General features: G+C 44.4%; 1 protein-coding gene across 1 annotated transcript in view; it reads left to right on the top strand.

Moving 5' to 3' along the window:
• The first annotated feature begins 5,041 nt into the window (after positions 1 to 5,041).
• The window catches only part of brd1a (bromodomain containing 1a), a 52,530-nt gene continuing 38,819 nt past the window's right edge, over positions 5,042 to 18,752 (top strand). The window contains 4 exon segments of the mRNA XM_084330121.1: positions 5,042 to 5,338; positions 8,827 to 10,259; positions 15,812 to 15,968; positions 17,450 to 17,590. Coding sequence (XP_084186247.1) covers positions 8,845 to 10,259; positions 15,812 to 15,968; positions 17,450 to 17,590 — 1,713 coding nt within the window. The 5' untranslated portion in view covers positions 5,042 to 5,338; positions 8,827 to 8,844.

Here is an 18,752-nt window from a genome sequence, read left to right as displayed (position 1 = left end):
TACATCAGGGTCCCCCATTTTCAATTAATTCATATAGACATTTATGACATACACAACATACATGACATTTATGGCATAGGGACATATAGGTATTTAGTACTGATACATTTGTGACATAAACGGTATTCAAATATACAGTACTGTTACCCCTAGATCCTGACAGAGTATACATATGATGGGGAGGGGACTGTACATTAGGAGGGGGTGGGTGGGTGGGAGAGAAATATATGGTGGGGAGGAGACTGTCTATTAGGAGGTGGTGGGGGGTTTGGGCATTTACGGTGGCCAGTTTCGAATTGCAGCCTCCCGTAGGTGCTCTTTATGAGCGGTTTTGAATGTGGGTAGGGATTCACATTCCTTTACAGCTTTGGGTAGGGCGTTCCAAATTGATGTGGCATAATTGCGAAACGTGTTTAGTCCCTTGTTTGAGCCGAATCTGGGTTTCACATGATTTTTTTTTGTATCTACTTTTTCCTCCCATTTTCTATTTTTCTCCCATCCCAATTTCGTATTGTCCAATTCTACCCTCCCCTGTCTCGAACGCTGTTAGGCCATGCCTCCCACAAGCCGGCTGCAATGTGGACGAAGCCTTACATCACGTGTCCCCTCCGGTACTCGAGGAAGCAGCCGTCGCCTCTTTTCACCTGCACAGCGCGATCTCTCAGCGGCGGGGGGTCTGCGTGCTAATAGACAGTCTCCTCCCCACCGCATGTACATATTCCCTCCCCGCCGTATGGATATTTCTCTCCCACCCACCCACCCCCTTCTAATGTACAGTCCCCTCCCCATCATATGTATATACTCTGTCAGGATCTAGGGGTAACAGTACTGTATATTTGAATACCGTTTATGTCACAAATGTATCAGTACTAAATACCTATATGTCCCTATGCCATAAATGTCATGTATGTTGTGTATGTCCATGTACATGTACCCAGGGGCGTAGCTGGGGGGGGTAGCTTAGGATGATTCCAAGGGCCCAGCACTGGGGGGGGGGCCCAATTTTTTTTTTTTTTTTTTTTTACTAGACATCACTCAGGTGTATTATTGATGCTCTCATTGATACTATGTTTGTTTCTGAAGTGTGTGTGTGTGTGTGTGTGTGTGTGTGTGTGTGTGTGTGTGTGTGTGTGTGTGTGTGTGTGTGTGTGTGTGTGTGTGTGAGTGAGATATAGAGAGAGAGAGGGGGAGCTTTGGTAGACTATTGCATTGGTCCATTCATTGAAGATGAACGCAATGCGACATCCATAGGCTCACGCACCAACAGTGCAGGTGCTGAACTGCTGATCCGAATGTATAGGTAAAAACCATATTATGCGTTTTCATCAATAAAAAAATGACCAAAAAAAATCCCATTCAACTCATTCTCCAAGGACTTACGACAAAAAGGGCTTTCTCTTAGGGCCATTTAAGACCTTTTCGGGCTTCACCAACCGTCACAATAAAACATATATAATTAATATTATATTATAATATATTGTCTATATTCATGTCTTGCCCGAAAAGGTCTCAAATGGCCCTAAGAGAAAGCCCTTTTTGTCGTAAGTCCGTTGGAGAATGAGACCCATCCCATGTCGGCCGAACCGAAAGTTTTCCACACTTGGCACCAACATGCATCCACGCGCTGCACAGTGGCGTGTCGTGTGTGACTCTTCCTTTCTTTTATCGTGTCCTTGAGTGAGAGCAGCTCCACGCAGCGTCGGACGGAAGGAACATGTTTGTGTGTATGACGTCACCGGGTGGAGAGGGAGCAGGGTCTTCAACATGGCGAGGAGAGGGCAATAAAAACGAAAACACCCGTCTGCAAAAAAGGGGAAAAAATCGTATTCATTTTCAAAACCGAATTAGTGTCGGATAGGATAGTGTTGTGGTTGGCGATAGTCGGAATTACGCCTTTAATGTAAATACTATTTTTTTTTTTTTTTTTTTTTTTCAATAAATGTTATTTGTTTTCTCCTCCTTATCACTAAACCGACGGGGTTTCTTGACCTGAAGGGCACCCACACACAGGGTGCGGCAGTGTCTTTTTGTAATATCCCGAGTATTTTGTTCCACGTGTTTGCAACTGAAAGAAAAAAAAATACAATTTAGGAACAAATATACTTGACAATGTGTATGTTTTGATATCAGTGATGTTGCATGTTATGCCACTACTTTTATTTAATACTGGGCAGTGGGCACCCCCCGCCCCCCTCTCTCTTGACAGAGAGGCGCGTTTCAACAATCTACACATTCGCTGTGTCCCGCAGACTAGATTAGATTAGATTTTATTTAAATGTATGTCATATAGCATAAATACAGTTTGTCATCTAACCAGAGTGCAAATGTAAATGTGAAGTGCAATAGTAATATACTGTACATGTGATTAAACTGGGTATACAATATATAAAGTAGTACTACTGAGTAATAGTGCAGTGTTGTAGTATTATTATGTACAGTGATACAGGTATAAAGACCCCAGTAAAGTCATACTGGCCAGCGGTATAATTAGTAAGGGATATGTACATAGTATCGACAGATATGTAAAAAAGAAAAAGGATTACATGCATTATGCATTACAGTTATGGCTGTCATACAGTTATATATGAACTATGAACTTTGCATTTGAGAAACGGTTCTGCTATTGTTGTTCTAGTGTTCAGTCTTTGTTTGTTTGGGGCTTCGTGAGGACCAGTGTCAGTGTAGCAAGAGGGGGACCAGTGCATTGATCGTGTGTGACAGATGGGGCTTTTGTGTGAAAGGTCCCCCCAGCAACCACGCTACAACGTGACCTCCCTGCGTCATGACGTAGCGCTGTGCGTACGGGTGGGACTCGTGTTACATTCGGTTAACTCATAAACTCGGGAGGTCGGAATTTCTGACTTCCTATTATATTAGGGACAAATCTAATAAAACGGCAACTTGGGAGTTCCTTTTCACAAACGGTTCAAGCCACAACATGGCCACTCACGTCATATTCAATTCAATTCAAACCTTTATTTATTCCCATTGAGGTCCCCTTAATTTCCAATGTCATCGAGACATACTTAATAAGTAAGTTCATAATACACATTGCTATAATCAAATAATCAGTTTATGGTAAACAATATAAATAAGAAAATATAAACACATAGAGAAAGTGTACAATTGTAAACTGTTGCAGGCAAATCAGCAATTCAATTTCGAAATCGTGTGAGCTGAAGATAATTTCAAGCAGCATGGGCATTATAACGAAAAGGCTGACTTTCCAAGTTCGGTCTGTATGCGGGGAACCGCTAGTTTAGTGTAAGCCAGTCATTTGAGCGTGTCTCTCAAGTATCAACATTTTTATTTGTAAGAAACATTTTAAGAAAATCTTTTCAAGAGAAGAAAAAACTGCCCAAAGGTTTAGTGTTAACATCCATGTTTTTAAACTTTGTATGGTAGGACTTGTCATCAGTCCTCATCAACTCATACAGTTGGAAATGTCCAAGTTAACCACCAGGAATGGCCGACCAAATGGTAAATACTCTGTAAACAAACTTGAGCAGATTCCATATGATACCTGATTCATGAGTTGTGATGTTTCACTGACCCTTCACCTTTTGTGGTGCAAATATACTTTATTATGAACACAGAGTATCACGAGACATCATCGGAAATATAATGTTGACATGCTGGGATTCCTAAAAATCACACAAACCACCTGCATCAAGAAGCAAAGGTTGAATATTCTGGCTGAATGTGCTGCCTTGCATCCGATTGGTCCAGATTTTACATACATATCTGGCGCACCCAAACTGGTGCTTGGTCAGTATGACTTACTACCATAGTGTATATTTATACCTGTATCACTGTACATATTAATACTACAACTCTGTACATGCATCTGATTAGTACTATTACTCAGTATCATTATGAATTGAAAATGGGGGACCCTGATGTAAACAAGACGAAAGTCTTTCTCTGGTCTGCATCCCCTTAACAATTGTGTGTATTGAGCTGTACTGTACTGTACCCATTCTGCAATCTGTTAATTAACATGTTCAATCAATCAATCAATCAATCAATCAATCAGCACTAATGTATATATTATATCCAGCTTAATCATTATATAATACTATTGTACTTTACTGTTTAATTTGCACTTTGGTTGGATGTCCAAACTTATTTTCGTCATACTGTAAATTGGAATCTAATAAGATTATACCCCCCCCCCCCCACCCACCCAACTGCACCTCCAATGTACCGTTTCTTCGTCAAATGTATATACTCTCTTTTTTAGACTATTTTTGTATCACAGAAACAGTACTGTATTTGTAGATCTGGTATGTCATAAATGTCTAGATGTATCAGTACTGTCTATCTGTTTATGTCATGTTGTATGTCATATATCCTTTATGTTATGATTAATTGAAAATGGGGGACCCTGATGTAAACAAGACGAAAGTCTTTCTCTGGTCTGCATCCCCTTAACAATTGTGTGTATTGAGCTAAGATAAGATAAGATAAGATAATCATTTATTGATCCCCTAGGGAAATTCAGGTGTCAGAGCAGCATGGGGGGGGGGGTTACAGGGTGGGGGATGCATAGATTCACAGTACAGTACAATATAGTAATATAATAATAATAATAATATAATAATAATAATAATAATAATAATAATAATAATAATAATAATAATAATAATAATAATAATAATAATAATAATAAACAATAATACAATAATAAACAATAATAAACAATAATAAAGTCATATAAAAAGTAATAAACAAAGTAATATAAAATTGTAACGTATTGTACCCATTCTGCAATCTTCAATCAATCTGTCAATACAATTTGCAATCAATACAATTTCGTCACAACATGATGATACATTTCCCGACCTGACTGACAGGTTCACGAGGGCCGCTGGAACGCGGCATTGTGTCTCGTGAGGCGCATTGTTGTGTTTGGGGGGGTGCGTGCGACGACGCGGCGCGAGACACACAGAGAGAGAGAGAACACACTCCTCCTCGCGCCGCCGCCGCCGCTGCTGCTGCTGCTGCTCTCTCTGTTGTGGGGAAGGAGGAGGAAGCCACAACGGTTTCAGCCCCGTCAATGGTTTCCTCGAAGCAACAAATACTAGTTTGTGTATATAATGCTCACGATAACAACGATAAAGTTCTCCCACAAAACGCCGAAGCCACTGAACTCCTGTGTTCCTTTTCACTGAAAAAAGACCCACGCATCGCCCGCTGGATGAGAACATTGTGTACACCACGGAATCACAGCCGCTTAGCAGCAGCAGGCCGTGTATCGCCATTGCTTTGAACGGGCTGCCTGGCTATAGCTCACTGCCTTCTTCAACTAGTTAGCTAAACTGTTTCTAGACCCGAGGTATGTGTTCCTCCTTCCCCCTCGTTATTAACCCACATGTTCGACGGAGGATGTGCCGTGTCTGGAAAGATGTGTATCGTTGTAGAAACCAGTTTTATTGACTTTTAAAAAGACAATTCTTTGGTTTGTTTGACGCCATTTGCTAGTAGTAGCAGCAGCAGCAGGGCAATGGGGGTAGCTAGCTCTACTAATGGGCTAACTGCTGGCTAATGTTATTGTTAGCACCAACTGGGTCATTATTTGGGCTCATTTCAGGAAAGACAACTGCACCGTTGCACGAATGTCTCGTATGTCATAATATGTTATGATGAATTGAAAATGGGGGACCCTGATGTAAACAAGACGAAAGTCTTTCTCTGGTCTGCAATTGTGTGTATTGAGCTGTACTGTACTGTACCCATTCTGCAATCTGTTAAATAAAGTTTTCAATCAATCGTTGGGTCGGACAGACGCCCACCACCACCACGGTATTTAAATGGTTCAGCACCCATTGATAAACTCTAGTCCTTGTTGTGATGTGCTGCTGACTGTCAGAGCTATAACGTAACGGTACCGTACAATACTCTCGGATGCAGCATAACTTCTCCATTGCTGCTGCTGCTGCTCCACTCTCCATTGACTTAATTAAATAATGGGTTACATGCTGTTTTGGGTGTGATCTGGTTGAATGGGGTAGGGTTGTTTTTCTGGTTGAATGGGTTAGGGTTGTTTTGGGTGTGATCTGGTTGAATGGGTTAGGGTTGTTTTGGGTGTGATCTGGTAGAATGGGTTAGGGTTGTTTTTGGTGTGATCTGGTTGAATGGGTTAGTGTTGTTTTTGGTGTGATCTGGTTGAATGGGGTAGGGTTGTTTTGGGTGTGATCTGGTTGAATGGGTTAGTGTTGTTTTGGGTGTGATCTGGTTGAATGGGGTAGGGTTGTTTTTCTGGTTGAATGGGTTAGGGTTGTTTTGGGTGTGATCTGGTTGAATGGGTTAGGGTTGTTTTGGGTGTGAACTGATCTGGTTGAATGGGTTAGTGTTGTTTTTGGTGTGATCTGGTTGAATGGGGTAGGGTTGTTTTGGGTGTGATCTGGTTGAATGGGTTAGTGTTGTTTTGGGTGTGATCTGGTTGAATGGGGCAGGGTTGTTTGTTTTGTGTGTGATATGGTTGAATGGGTTAGGGTTGTTTTGGGTGTGATCTGGTTGAATGGGGTAGGGTTGTTTTGTGTGTGATCTGGTTGAATGGGGTAGGGTTGTTTTGGGTGTGTTCTGGTTGAATGGGTTAGTGTTGTTTTTGGTGTGATCTGGTTGAATGGGGTAGGGTTGTTTTGGGTGTGTTCTGGTTGAATGTGTTAGTGTTGTTTTTGGTGTGATCTGGTTGAATGGGTTAGTGTTGTTTTTGGTGTGATCTGGTTGAATGGGGTAGGGTTGTTTTGGGTGTGATCTGGTTGAATGGGGTAGGGTTGTTTTGGGTGTGATCTGGTTGAATGGGGTAGGGTTATTTTGGGTGTGATCTGGTTGAATGGGTTAGGGTTGTTTTGGGTTTATTCTGGTTGAATTGGGTTAGGTTTTTGGGTGTGATCTTGAGTTTTTGCAGTTTGTGCTGTATATCACTAAGTGGTAAAACACATCACCAGTGTAGGTAAACAAGTACTATAATTTAACACGTTTCACTAATATACAGATATATATAAGTTGAGAAGGTAATTCATTTGTTATCTCTTTATCTCCATGCACCATAGAAGTTGTGACAACCTTACTGTGCGTGCTGGTGGGGGAGCCTGTGTTTATCTTGTGAGCATTTTAGCCTCTAATTATTCTCCTGACTTTGGCTATTTTCGGACACTTTTTGTTTTATGCAAGGTAGGGATCTGTTCTTCCACCTTTACATACCTTGTATATTGGATCGTAGATGGCATCAAGCAGACCTACCTACGTTGTAGCATGGTATTGAGTTATGCTGCACGAGTGTGGCTGCACTTAAAGGAACACACCAACATTATGGGAAATGCACTTTACCATCTTCTCCAGAGTCAGACAAGAAGATATACCAATTTCCTCTCTACTTTCAGTTGAACTTGATAGCTATCTGGCTGCAAGCTAGCCTAATTTAGCACAAATGAAACGAAGCGCATACAGACCACTAGCCTAGCTTAAAACTCGGGAGAACGGTTTTTGGCCAACAGCTATAGGCTAGCTGGTCCGTATCCGCCTTTGTGCATTTGTGCTAAGCTAGGCTAGCTTGCAGCCGGATGGCTTTTTACTGAACGCACAAAGGAAATTGGTAATCTATGTTCTTGTCTGTGTCTTCCTATAAAGTGTATTTCCAATCATGTTGGCGTGTTCTTTTAAATGAATGTCCTAAGACTCAACTGTGTGTCTTTTTTCAAAAATTATTATTATTAATAGTTCAAACACACGGACTCAACTGTGTATCTTAACCTCTAAAAGAAAACATAACACAAGTTCCTCTGGACAAAAAGCTGTACATCGTGAGAGATTGTTGGGAGTTCAGATTATTTTAACCCTAGCCCTGTTTCTTACTTGCCAACGATGATGTTGATCGGTGGTTTCTCGCCACAATCCATGCTGTTCCTGATACTAGCTCCGGCTAGTCAGCCACAAACCAATGAAAGTCAATGGGGGCCGGCTCCTGTCTGTAGACTAGCTCACTTTATGTGTACTGTGAATAAAAATTCATGTGAGCCCCGGTTAGTTTGTACAGTCTATAGGAGCTTGACCCTATTGACGTTTGTCATTGGTTTGTGGCTAACTAACCAGAGCCAGTATGAGGAACAGCATGGACTGTGCCGAGTAAGGACTCCACTGATCAACATCATTGTTGGCAAGTAAGAAACAGGGCTAGGGTTAAAAAAAAAAAAAAAATGGAACTATCCCGATCTTGATCTTCTGAATCCTAACCTTGCTCAATACGATCAAATAAGGGAAGATGTAGCTAACTGTTTATTTTCTCTTGTTTACTTGACCCTAGGGCTGCACGATTTTGGGAAATAATCTAATTGCGATTTTTCTGACAGATATTGTGATTGCTATTAAATTTGCGATTATAATTATATATATTTTTAAGCAGCCCCACAGAGGTTTATTGTAAAATGCGGCTTGCATCTGGCCTACGAGGTGGGTCTTTTAGGGACACCGAGCCTGAAAATGTTTCTTCTTACCTGGGAATTGATACCGGTACCCAACGGTACCTTTTTTTCTGTACTTTACTCTCCCTCTCTGAAGTCTAAACTTCACAACACACTGAATCTAAAACCCCTTACCTCCCTCTCCCAAACCGATCTTGTATCTCAATGGGACTTCCTGGTTAAATAAATGTAAAAAAAAAAATTATAATAATTAGCGATTATTTATTTTTTTGCGATTTGCTAATTGCATCATTCCAAATCGCGATTTCGATTTAAAATCGATTAATCGTTCAGCCCTACTGGACCCCATCGAGCACATCCTAGTCGTTGACTTGGTCTCCCCCTTCTCTTCTCTCCACAGTGACTCGGATCCTCCGAGATGAGGAAGAAAGCCCGGCTGCACCGGGTCCTGCTGCCGCAGCGCCCTCCGTCCCCCATCAAGCCGTCTCCCAACAAGCTGATCCTCACCTACTCCCAGGCGCAGCGCATGGTGGAGATGGAGATCGACGGGCGCGTCCACCGGGTCAGCATCCTCGACAGGCTGGGCGTGATCTCGGACGACGACCCCGTGGCGCAGGAGATGATGGAGTGCACAAGCAACAAGGAGAACGCCGGGAAACCCCGGCAGCAGGTCCCCCTGAGGTCGGTGCGGCTAAAACACAGCCGGGAGAAGAGGAACGCGGCGCTGGGCGCGAGCGCTCCGGGAGCGAGCGCTCCGGGAGCCGCCGGGGCGCCGCCGTCGTCGTCCGGCGGCGACGCCGGTCCTAAGCTTCCGGAGCCGAAATTCCGACCGGTGGAATATAACCTGCCGGCTGTTCCCAAGCGACCCGCTGCCTTTTACAAACACGAAGAGAAGACCGAGGAGGAGCTGGACGAGGAGACGGAGTACGACATGGACGAGGAGGACTACGCCTGGCTGGACCTGGTCAACGAGAAGCGGCGCAGCGAGGGCGTCAGCCAGGTGTCCCACAACGTCTTCGAGTTCCTGGTGGACCGGTTCGAGAAGGAGGCGTTCTTGGAGAGCCGCGGGCGAGACGGCGAGCAACAGGCGCCCATCGACGAGGACGCCGTCTGCTGCATCTGCATGGACGGCGAGTGTCACAACAGCAACGCCATCTTGTTCTGCGACATGTGCAACCTGGCGGTGCACCAGGAGTGTTATGGAGTGCCCTACATCCCCGAGGGACAGTGGCTGTGCCGGCACTGCCTCCAGTCGCCCGGCCAGCCCGCACGCTGCATCCTCTGCCCCAACAGGGGCGGAGCGGTGAAGAAGACAGACGACGACCGCTGGGGCCACGTGGTGTGCGCTCTGTGGGTCCCCGAGGTGGGGTTCTCCAACACCACATTTATCGAGCCCATCGACGGCGTCAGCCACATCCCCCCGGCCCGCTGGAAGCTCACTTGCTACGTCTGCAAGAAAAAGGGCGTGGGGGCTTGTATCCAGTGCCACAAAGCCAACTGCTACACCGCCTTCCACGTCAGCTGTGCCCAGAAGGCCGGCCTCTTGATGAAGATGGAGCCAATCAGGGAGTTGAGCGATACGGGAGAGCCGGGCTTCGCTGTGAAGAAGACGGCCTACTGCGGAGCTCACACGCCCAACGGCTGTGTCAAGAGGCCTCTCACCATCTACGACGATGCCAAGCCCAAAAATGGACTCTTTAAGAATGCGAATGCGGACAAGGGGAAAAGAGGCCGCCGAGGGAGGTCGAAAGGCAGATGGCAGAAGAGGAAAAAGCCTGAGCCTGAAGAAGAAAGTGCAACACCCGCCACCGTGCCTCATTTCCCCCCTGAAAGGTACATCACACAACACCGTGCCTCATTTCCCCCCTCACTATGGTTAGTGATCATGGCTTTGAACTGTGCATAGGTTGGAAGAGTATTGGTCTTTAAAGTGCATTGAAGGATGTTCCATGAGTCGAGAGCATCAACAGAAAAGCTGTTGAACAAGCGCAGAACAAGCCAGTAGGGCCTGGGGACTCAGGGGAGGAAATTAGGCCACTTTACTCGCCAAATGCGAGTATTTTTTAGGTTTGGCGAGTGATTCATGGAGACCACTCGCCAGTCTGGCGACTAGTAAACAAAACAAAACAAAACATTCTGCAATCACGGTCACTGGCAAACGGTGCACGTCTTCTGAGTGCTCGCTTTAGTTGACAGTGCCACAAGAGCAAGTTCCCGCAGTACTGGCCAACCCACAGACATATATAATGTTTAATAAAAGTTCCCGCAGTACTGGCCAACCCGCGGCGGACATATATAATGTTGAATAAAAGTCCCGCGGTACTAGCCATCAGTCAAGGGAGCACTCGCAAACAGATAACGTTAAACACAGCAGAAGATGGAAAACAGACAGACTGACCAACGGGGAACTGCATCCAACCCTAGTACAACCCTCGAGTCTAAGGCAAGGACACATTTAAATCACAGAGGTGTATGTTAGTCTATTGGAACTGTATACAGTAGTTAGCTTCTAGTTAGCATTTTAGCTATATAGCTGCTTGCTAGCTAACGTTAGCCCTGTGTGTGTGTGTGTGTGTGTGTGTGTGTGTGTGTGTGTGTGTGTGTGTGTGTGTGTGTGTGTGTGTGTGTGTGTGTGTGTGTGTGTGTGTGTGTGTGTGTGTGTGTGTGTGTGTGTGTGTGTGTGTGTGTGTGTGTGTGTGTGTGTGTGTGTGTGTGTGTGTGTGTGTGTGCGTGCGCGTGCGTGCGTGCGTGCGTGCGCGCGCGCGCTCGCTCAAAGCAGCCAGCCCCATGTTAGCTAGGTGTATCTGTTATGACTATAATGTTTCCAAAAACGCACCGGACTACGACGTAAGGTTATATGTTTTATTGCATGCTCAACCAGTGCACAACAACACACCAACCGAACTGACGATACCACAACACTGACGGTATTTCACAGCCCTGTTGTCCAGCCCACCGTGCTGTCTTAAAGGCACAGTGAACACCGTTGTGATGCCTACCTACCCACCCAGATGCATACACAAGTCGCTGTCCACAACGCCCGATCCCCACCCATCAGTTTCCCACCCCCTAATACGGCCAATGTGTAGTAGTATGAACGACCAGCTAAACTGAAAGCCATGTGGATGACAACCGAGGTTCAAAGTTAACTTGATTGATTGATTGAAAATTGTATTAACAGATTGCAGAATGGGTACAATACAGTACGGCTCAATACACACAATTGTTTTTTTTTTAATCCACTTTTTCTCCCATTTTCTATATTTTTCTCCCATCCCAATTTCGTATCATCCAATTCAACCCTCCCCTGTCACGAACGCTGTTTCTTGCCTCCCACAAGCCAGCTGCAATGTGGACTAAGTCATACATAGCACAAGTCCCCTCCGGTACTTGAGGTAACAGCAGTCGCATCTTTTCACCTGCGCAGCTCGATCTCTCAGTGGCGAGGAGTAACGCGTGGGAGGCTCACGCTGCCCCTGACACTTCCTGATTCTACTGCGCAGGCGCACCAACCGACCTGTAGGAGTCGCTGTCCACAACGCTCGATCCCCACCCATCAGTTTCCCACCCCCTAATACGGCCAATGTGTAGTAGTATGAACGACCAGCTAAACTGAAAGCCATGTGGAGTGCTGGGCTCGAACAGGCAAGCCCAGCGTCTCCGTCATTTGTGGCGAGCGCCTTGCCCACTACGCCACGTAGCCGCCCCAATACACACAATTGTTAAGGGGATGCAGACCAGAGAAAGACTTTCGTCTAGTTTACATCAGGGTCCCCCATTTTCAATTCATCATAACATATGACATACACGACATACAGATAGACAGTACTGCTACATCTATACATTTCACATCTATCTATACACTTCACAACATACTTCGGTTTTTTTCTTTCACTGCCCAACCCAGTCCAACCCAGCATCTTTCACTGCCCAGTTCAGCCCATCCCAGTCCAGAATAGATCCCCAATAGATACACAACATTGACGCGGCTTGACAACCGAGGTTCAAAGTTAACTTGATTGATTGAAAATTGTATTAACAGATTGCAGAATGGGTACAATACAGTACGGCTCAATACACACAATTGTTAAGGGGATGCAGACCAGAGAAAGACTTTCGTCTTGTTTACATCAGGGTCCCCCATTTTCAATTCATCATAACATATGACATACACGACATACAGATGGACAGTACTGCTACATCTATACATTTCACATCTATCTATACACTTCACAACATACTTCGGTTTTTTTCTTTCACTGCCCAACCCAGTCCAACCCAGCATCTTTCACTGCCCAGTTCAGCCCATCCCAGTCCAGAATAGATCCCTCTTTCATGTTAATATGTTTTATGCTAATATTGTGAAGAGTAGAGACACTGTTATTAATGTTTTATGCTAATAAATATTTTAAAGAGTAGAGACACGGTGTGATTATTACTATGATTGAAAATCAATTTAGACGAAGACATACAAAGAAGTAATTATCACAATTAGCGATTTTTTTTGGCTGGTAAGAAATCTGTTTGGCTGGTAAAAAAAATCAGATACTCGCCGCCAGTTGGCTGGTAAGCCAAAAAGTTAGTTTCCTCCCCTGGGTGTAACGGCACACAGAAGCCAGTAGCAGGGGTGTAATGTTACACAGAAGCCAGTAGGGATGTAACGGTACACAGAAGCCAGTAGCAGGGGTGTAACGGTACACAGAAGCATGTAGCAGGGGTGTAATGTTACACAGAAGCCAGTAGGGATGTAATGTTACACAGAAGCCAGTAGCAGGGGTGTAATGTTACACAGAAGCCAGTAGGGATGTAATGTTACACAGAAGCCAGTAGCAGGGGTGTAATGTTACACAGAAGCCAGTAGGGATGTAACGGTACACAGAAGCCAGTAGGGGTGTAACGGTACACAGAAGCCAGTAGCAGTAGGGATGTAACGGTACACAGAAGCCAGTGGCAGGGGTGTAATGTTACACAGAAGCCAGTGGCAGGGGTCTAACGGTACACACTACAGAAGCCAGTAAAGCTGTCCCCGAACCCTGTTTTTAGGGTTCGAACGTTCGCCAGGGTTTTTCGAACGGATGTTCGAACGTTCGTTTTTTTATTAATTAATTTGATTATTATAGATCCTACGGGGGGCGGCATTGCATAGTCTATCGGTGAAAAAAAATGTGTTTACAGTGGTGGCTGTTCATGTAAACAAAGCACTCAGAAGAAAAATAAAGGGAAAAGACAGCAGTCAACATAATATCATATAACGCACTCACTTTTTGTCCCCGGCCCGGTAGAACATCACAGTATGAATTGGAATAACCGAAGCTTTCTGGTCTGGCGGGCTTGAAATGTCCATAAATGTGTATCCAATCCATAAATCCATTTAGTTAGATCCAGTATTGACTGAATGTATCTGTGATTATTATAGATTTTCGACAACAACCATTAGCACTGCAGTCATTTGAATTTCCTGGTTGACTCTCCCGTTCCCGGACGTGATGTCACACGAAATATGAACGTAATATACATTTTATCCAGTGCATATTTGGATAGTATTGTAATATTGTGATATCCCATCTATATATAGGTTTTTTTATATATACATTTCAACATTTGATTGCTGCATTCATTTAGCTACGTGCATTTTTCAGTTGGCTGTGTTCGAGCGTTGCACTGACTTGGCGATGTTCCTATCGCCTCAGAACGGAGGGGGGATGAACAGGAAGCACAAACAATGAGTTATATATTACACCTTATTGTGCATTTTAACTTTACTGTCTAGTATCGTAATGAAAAATGTAGACTAGACACTCGGCACCTGTATACTATGGATTAATTTCATTACCCCTGGAATAAAAACAACTGAAATAAATTACGATCGAATATTCGATAGGTATTCTACCTTTTGATTTAAGGATAAAATAAGACGAGTTATTTCCAAAAGCGGGATTTATTGCACAAGTAGTTTAATAAGAAAGCAATGCAGATAAACAATAATAAATATCAATGTCCTGGAGGTATTGCTCCATCTCTTTTTTTGCAGATCCGTTGCCTTCCTCCCTCCTCCGACTGAAGCAACGTTTCTATTTAATTTCTTTTATTTAATTTTTTAACGTCAGTGGCCAATCAGATCGCACCAGAAACGTCAGTGACCAATCAGATCGCAGAACGCGGAACTGGAAATCCATTGGTAAAAGAATAGGTGCGTCCACTCCGTCCAGGGCAGCAGAAAGGAGATGGATACTGGCAGGTTCCAGGTGCTGCAGCTCCCATCTGGTATCAATCTCGTGGACCAGGGACTTTTTCAGATCCCTTATCGCAGGGCTGTGCGACTCATCTGGTGACAAGTGCCGTTTTTTAAGATTAGTTAACATGGGCACGGTTGCCGACAATGACACATTGTCCTCTTGGGAGAAGAGCTCTGTGAGTGTCTCTAGAGGGTGGAGCACATCACCTGCCAGGGTCCACTGGTCCGAACTGAGGTCCAGTAATCGATCCGCCTTTTTGGAGACGGTGGGGTCGGACAACACAGCTGTTATTGGCCATCGTTGCTCCACCAAGCGATCCAGCATTGACAATGTGGAGTTCCAACGAGTGGCAACGTCTGGGATTAATTTGTGGGCTATGACATTCTGCTGTTCTTGTTTTGCTTTCAGAGAAGCTGTAGCTTTTGCACTCTTTCTAAAATGCGCTACCAGATTCCTGCCCGCTGCAACAGTGCGATGCACGGTGCTCTGTTTGAGGGAGGAGTTTATGCACAGCTGTAATGTGTGTCCCGAGCAGCAGACCCCCCCTGGACCTTGCCCCAATTTTCTGGGTCCTGTTTAAGTGTCTCGGTACACAGCTTCATGTTGCTGGCATTGTCATGCACAACAGCCACTCTTTTGTAGTTGGGTATGCCATACGCGCCAGCCACTTCGCCCAGGCGTTGCGCGATGTTTACTCCAGAATGTTTTATCTCCAGTTATTTCGTTTCCAAGACATATCCCAGTAGTTCCCACTCGTTGGAAATAAAATGACAGGTGACTGACTGCCATGTACGCCTGTTGTAACGCAAGACTGTATCTTCACTGGAGTAGCAGACACATTACTTCTTACACGCACGCACGCTGTACACAGAAGCCTAGGCTTGGGCGGTATACATTTTTTCATACCGGTATGGGTATTATGACGTTATGACTTTCATTTCCATCAGTAAGAAGTAATGTGTCTGCTACTCCAGTGAAGATACAGTCTTGCGTTACAACAGGGCATTATTATAAATCAGTGAACTCGACACACAGCAACTGACTTATCGAGGTTAACAGCCCATGCGTCAAAAACGGATACAGATGACAGATTTGATGAATTTCTAACCCCTGTCCCTTGATTTCTATCCCCCCCCCCCCCCCCCCAAGGTTACACAACATCCTCAATCAGGTGTCTGTCCAAAAGAAGAAGGCTTTTGTGGAGCTGGTCTTGACTTACTGGTCACTGAAGAGGCAAGCCAGGAACGGGCTGCCCCTGATCAGACGCCTCCAGACCAGTCTGCATTCCCAGAAGAGTGTGCAGCCAGTAAGTGTGTCAGTCGTTCAGACTATCGGTGCAGCCGTTCCACGCGGGCCACTAGAACGGCACTGGGAGAGATGCTACACTGGGGCCACGGCACACAGTGGCGCCTTGTAAACTCCACCCTGCAGGGATATTCAGGAGAATATTACTAGGTAGAGGAAGGAGGGTGTAGTCTGATTCCACCTGGAAAAGCACCCTAGTTCATGTCCACACCAGGCATTAGGGCTGGGGGGGGGCGATTAATCAAGTTTCAATTTCAATTAAGATTTTGGCTTCCCACGATCATGAAGGCAAAATAATCAAGATACAATTATTATTGTGCTGCGTGCCATGTCGCTCTCATTTACATTTAGTCATTTAGCTGACTTTTTCCAAAGCAACTTACAACAAGTCAGCAGGAAGGGTACAACGTGTGTTATAATAATCGTGATTTCAATATCAATGAACATCTTTGTTGATCTTTGACCAGTTTGAACTTGTACCTTAACTCATTCCCCACCAAAAACGAGTTAATTCGTTATAGCCCGCCAATCGAATACTGCCAACAATGAGTATACTCGTTATTGGATCGTTATTTATTTTATTCGCTATTTCCATTCATAATTCATCCTGCTGTGCTGTGGAAATGTGTGGCACTGTGTCTGAGATCGCAACGGTCCGATACCGCCGCCTGGTGGAGTTATCTTGTAACGTGGATCAAGATACACACTTGATCACATTGAATCGCCTTCGGGATGGCAGAATCATTATGCTTTTGGGGGTTATGGCGTGGGCCAAATGGACATGCGATCTAGCAGATGGCAATCACATAATTGGAATATTCTTTTTTGGAGTCTCATCGGCCACAGGTAAGAGCAATCTAATGTTAATTTCAGCTTGGTTGTCCATTGTTCTCATAGCCATCGCTCTGATCAACGTATGCTGTTGTACTAACGAATGCCGTTATTGACAATCAATTAATCATAAACGACCCCCCCCCCCCCCTTTCATGATGGAACATAATATACCGATCATATGCATTTAATTGTAGCGTGTATAGGGACAAAATGCCAATGGATTAAGTATAATATGCGTTGCGGGTCATTACTAGCCTTCCAGGAATTACCCCAGACCACTCTAAAAACATACTTATATTCACCACGGTATAAAATGATAATGTGTGGATGGAAAAAATATTCCTTTTCCACATCTTGAACGATAGATACTCGATGTCAAATGGCCCATAGTATTGCATAATATAGCTATAATATTTAAATGGTTATAGCCCTGCAAACAAGGTGAGCGACTCCATTGGTTTAATGCGTGGCAGCACATAGTCAGATCCATTTCCCAACGTGGCGGTCAATGAGTTAACAAGTACACCTGAACTCAAGCCACTGACTCATTCAAGCTTGAGATTCTTGAGAAGAAGATTTTCTTCAGGTCAAAGCCCTGATTTTAAAACCGGTCTGTTCGGTTTCGATCATGTTTTATTTGTCCTCCAGGGTCTCAAGAGGCAGAGCGAGGAGGAGAGCAGGGCTCTGAAGGAGCAGCTGAAGGAGTGGCACCGTCTCCGCCACGACCTGGAGAGAGCCCGCCTGCTGCTGGAGCTCATCCGCAAGAGGGAGAAGCTCAAGAGGGAAGAGGTACGGAGGAGAAGCTAGTCATGAAATGGGCACTAGACGATGCTGATTTATTTTTTGCACATAATCTCACACACATCCAAAGACTCACTCTATAAACAGTTTTGCACACGTTAATTTAGTCTGACAGTTATTGGGAGTACACGAGTTTGAATATGGCCACCGGTGATGTCGTCGGGGACATTGAGTCCTTGTGTTGTGCACTTTAAATCTGAGCATAGCTCCTAATTGGTTTGTACCTAACAAGGAAACTAAAAGAAGGAAAGGTCATTACGTCAGAATACCAGCGTTCTATGCTCTGCTTGGTGCCAGACTTTGGTGTCAGTTCGATTGAAGCCTGTATTAAAATTCTAAATTTACAAGCTATCTGAGGACCCAATCTGATCAACCAATATATCAAACATTAGCTAGTTAACAATTCAACAAATTGCTGATGATTCTGACATCCGAGGTAATAACCTGTTTAAATGACGAGGGGATGGCTGATCTCATTCAACTCGATGTCGGTCAAACTCAAAAGTTTTCACACTTGGCACCAATGTGCAGTCACACACTACATGACCCTTCCTTCTTTTGTAGTTTCCTTGGTACCTACATACATTTCTGACTGTTAACTCACTGAGCAAAAGCAGGGACTCGGAGAGTGCTTCTACACAATTGCGAAGGGCCTCTATGACCATCAATGTCAGTAACTCACTTAGTCAGTAATTCAGTTATTCACTCATGGTTAGCCACTCTGCCCCTAGTGGCTGCTCATGGGCAATGCACTTTGTTGAAGACCAGTTGGCCTCGCATCTGTGACAGTGTGTCCTTGTGTGCATTAACACTTTCAGTGCCGGCCATTAACATGGTAAAACGTGGTTGAATGCCGGCACCCACTTCAATGATAGCGTTGTGAACGCATAATCTCTGTCTTAAATTATGGCTATGTGTCTAATCTGCCCGTCGTTTATCAATGACTTGTTTGCAGTCAATATTGTCCAAACGGATAGTTTTTTAATCGCTTCATTTCCGTTTTATAGCATTTTGAAAAGCCCTCGTTTTCAAGGGAAATATAAAGATTCCGTAATAATCGGCATTTACTGGAATATTCTGGCATTCACAAAAACGTTGTAATTTTTCGGCCTATTTATGAATCGTTTTCAAATAAACGCTAGATTATCGA

The sequence above is a fragment of the Notolepis coatsorum genome (genome assembly GCF_963971535.1).
Source record: "Notolepis coatsorum genome assembly, chromosome: 15".
In the NCBI taxonomy this organism is placed as follows: Eukaryota; Metazoa; Chordata; class Actinopteri; order Aulopiformes; family Paralepididae; genus Notolepis; species Notolepis coatsorum.
The sequence above is the reverse complement of the archived record's forward strand: the minus strand, read 5'-3'. Positions and strand labels throughout refer to the sequence as shown.